The 1,897-nt window shown below is 45.5% G+C and overlaps 1 protein-coding gene across 1 annotated transcript in view; it reads right to left on the bottom strand.

Annotated features, from left to right (window-relative positions):
* Hkdc1 (hexokinase domain containing 1) overlaps positions 1–1,897 on the bottom strand; it is a 49,592-nt gene that overhangs the window by 18,037 nt on the left and 29,658 nt on the right. Inside the window, exon 13 of the mRNA XM_023723408.1 lies at positions 1,840–1,843. Coding sequence (XP_023579176.1) covers positions 1,840–1,843 — 4 coding nt within the window. The remainder of the gene's footprint in view (positions 1–1,839; positions 1,844–1,897) is intronic.

Genomic DNA, 1,897 nt, shown 5'->3' with positions numbered 1-1,897 from the left:
CTTTTCTTGCTCAGTAGTACATCTGCTGCACCTTCCTAGTCCTTATGATGACTCTGCTACATTTATTTCACTGAGCAAAATACAGGTATAATTGCACAGAAATTTAAAAATCCATCAAACACACCTGTACAATAAGTGCTCTTTTTATCCTCAGTTGAGGAAACTAAACTAAACATAGGTAGGTTAAATAACTTGCCCAAGATTGCACAGGCAGCCAAATTCAGGCAAGCTGGCAGGTGTGGGAATAGCCATGTAGTACGTAGGTCAGTGTCTGACCTAGAACACACACTATGGGTGTGTGTTGTGGTGTGTATGTGTGTGTGTGTGTGTGTGTGTGTGTGTGTATGTGTGTGTATGACCTATATATATTAGCTCATTTATGTGTGTGTATGACCTATATATATTAGCTCATTTAATCCTCACCACGATCCTACTAAGGTGAGGTGTTTGTTTGTTTGGCTGACTCAGCCCACTCGGGGGGCGGGGCTGGCATGACATGTACTGCCGAGGACTGAACAGCGGTCCCTGCACTTTGCCTAAGCTTGCCTAAGCAGGCACTTTTAGACTGCTGAGCTATCTTGCCAGCCCTAAGGTGAGTATTTTTAAAAGGCCTCCAAGAAAGGTAATGGCCTGCTGAAGGTTATTTAGGTAAGATGCATTTATTCAGTTAGTACTGCAGCTCCAGCAGCTTGTGACCCCAGAGCTCATATGCTTGTCCCCGGGGCTGAAAGGATGCTGGATCTCTCTGCTGTGCCCACATCTGGATCTTCTCCTGAGCCCTACAGAAGGGCAACTCCATGACCAAGCTGCCTAGTTAGGAGCTGTGCTGTGTGGGCACTGGCACAGGCTGTATCCCATCATATTTACTCTGCACCGGGGCAGCTCTGCCCCATGTCACCATCAAAGCCACAAGTCACTCCCACACACACTATGACTGGGCCCTGGGAACTGTAGGCCACCCAAAAAGCAGCCCACTCTCCAGTCCCTGCTTTCTAAACTCCACTTCTTGGTCAACCTGATTGGCCACAAATCTATGCACTTGGCCTACCTGAGTCTTCGATTTCTAATAAAAGCCTTTACCCATTGAACATGAAATTAATCTTTAGTATTTCAATATAAGAATTCCAAGAAAGACCTCATGATATTCCTAAATTATTATGAACTATCTATTTAAAAGATTATAAGCTGGGGAGATAGCTTGGTGGTCTAAGTACCTGCCTGGGAAGCACAAGGACCCGGGTTTGATCCCTGGCACCACATGCCATGCTGGCCCCAGAACCCCAGGCACGCTGTGATGGCTACTGAAACTTGTTGCAGTGGCGCACGCCTGTAATCCCAACACTGGGGAGGCTGACACAGGAGGATCACTATGAGGCAGAGCTGCATAGTGAAACCGTGTACCAAAGAAATAAATGAAAGATCTAAAGAAATAAAATAAAAGATTATATTCTTTGATGTCCACTAAATCAGTGCCCGCATGACATATTCTTCCTGAGATACTGATGCCAAGAAAGAAACACATTCCTTATGCTACATCAGTGAGCTCTCTTTCATCAGACAGCAAAAGCCCACAACCTGCACTTTCCTCTTTACACTAGCTGCTCAGGAACACACGGGAAACATCACTGGCCGAGTGTAACCGGCCCTCACTGGCCACCCTACATTTCTAAATCTCTCCATCACAAGCTTAGACCCCCTTGAACAGCAGCAGGATGCCTCCGTGTACACTGCAGTCAGCACCCTGTGTCTGGGGCTCCCACATCCTCAGGGTCAACCAATTATGGGCCCAAAACATTCAGAGAAAAACTGACTCTACTAAACACATACAGAACTTTTTCTTGTCATTCTTCCCTAAGCAATGTAGTATAACAACTATTTCCATAATATTTTCATTTTT

The sequence above is a fragment of the Octodon degus genome, unplaced genomic scaffold (assembly GCF_000260255.1).
Source record: "Octodon degus isolate 3935 unplaced genomic scaffold, OctDeg1.0 scaffold00005, whole genome shotgun sequence".
Taxonomy (NCBI): Eukaryota; Metazoa; Chordata; class Mammalia; order Rodentia; family Octodontidae; genus Octodon; species Octodon degus.
The sequence above is the reverse complement of the archived record's forward strand: the minus strand, read 5'-3'. Positions and strand labels throughout refer to the sequence as shown.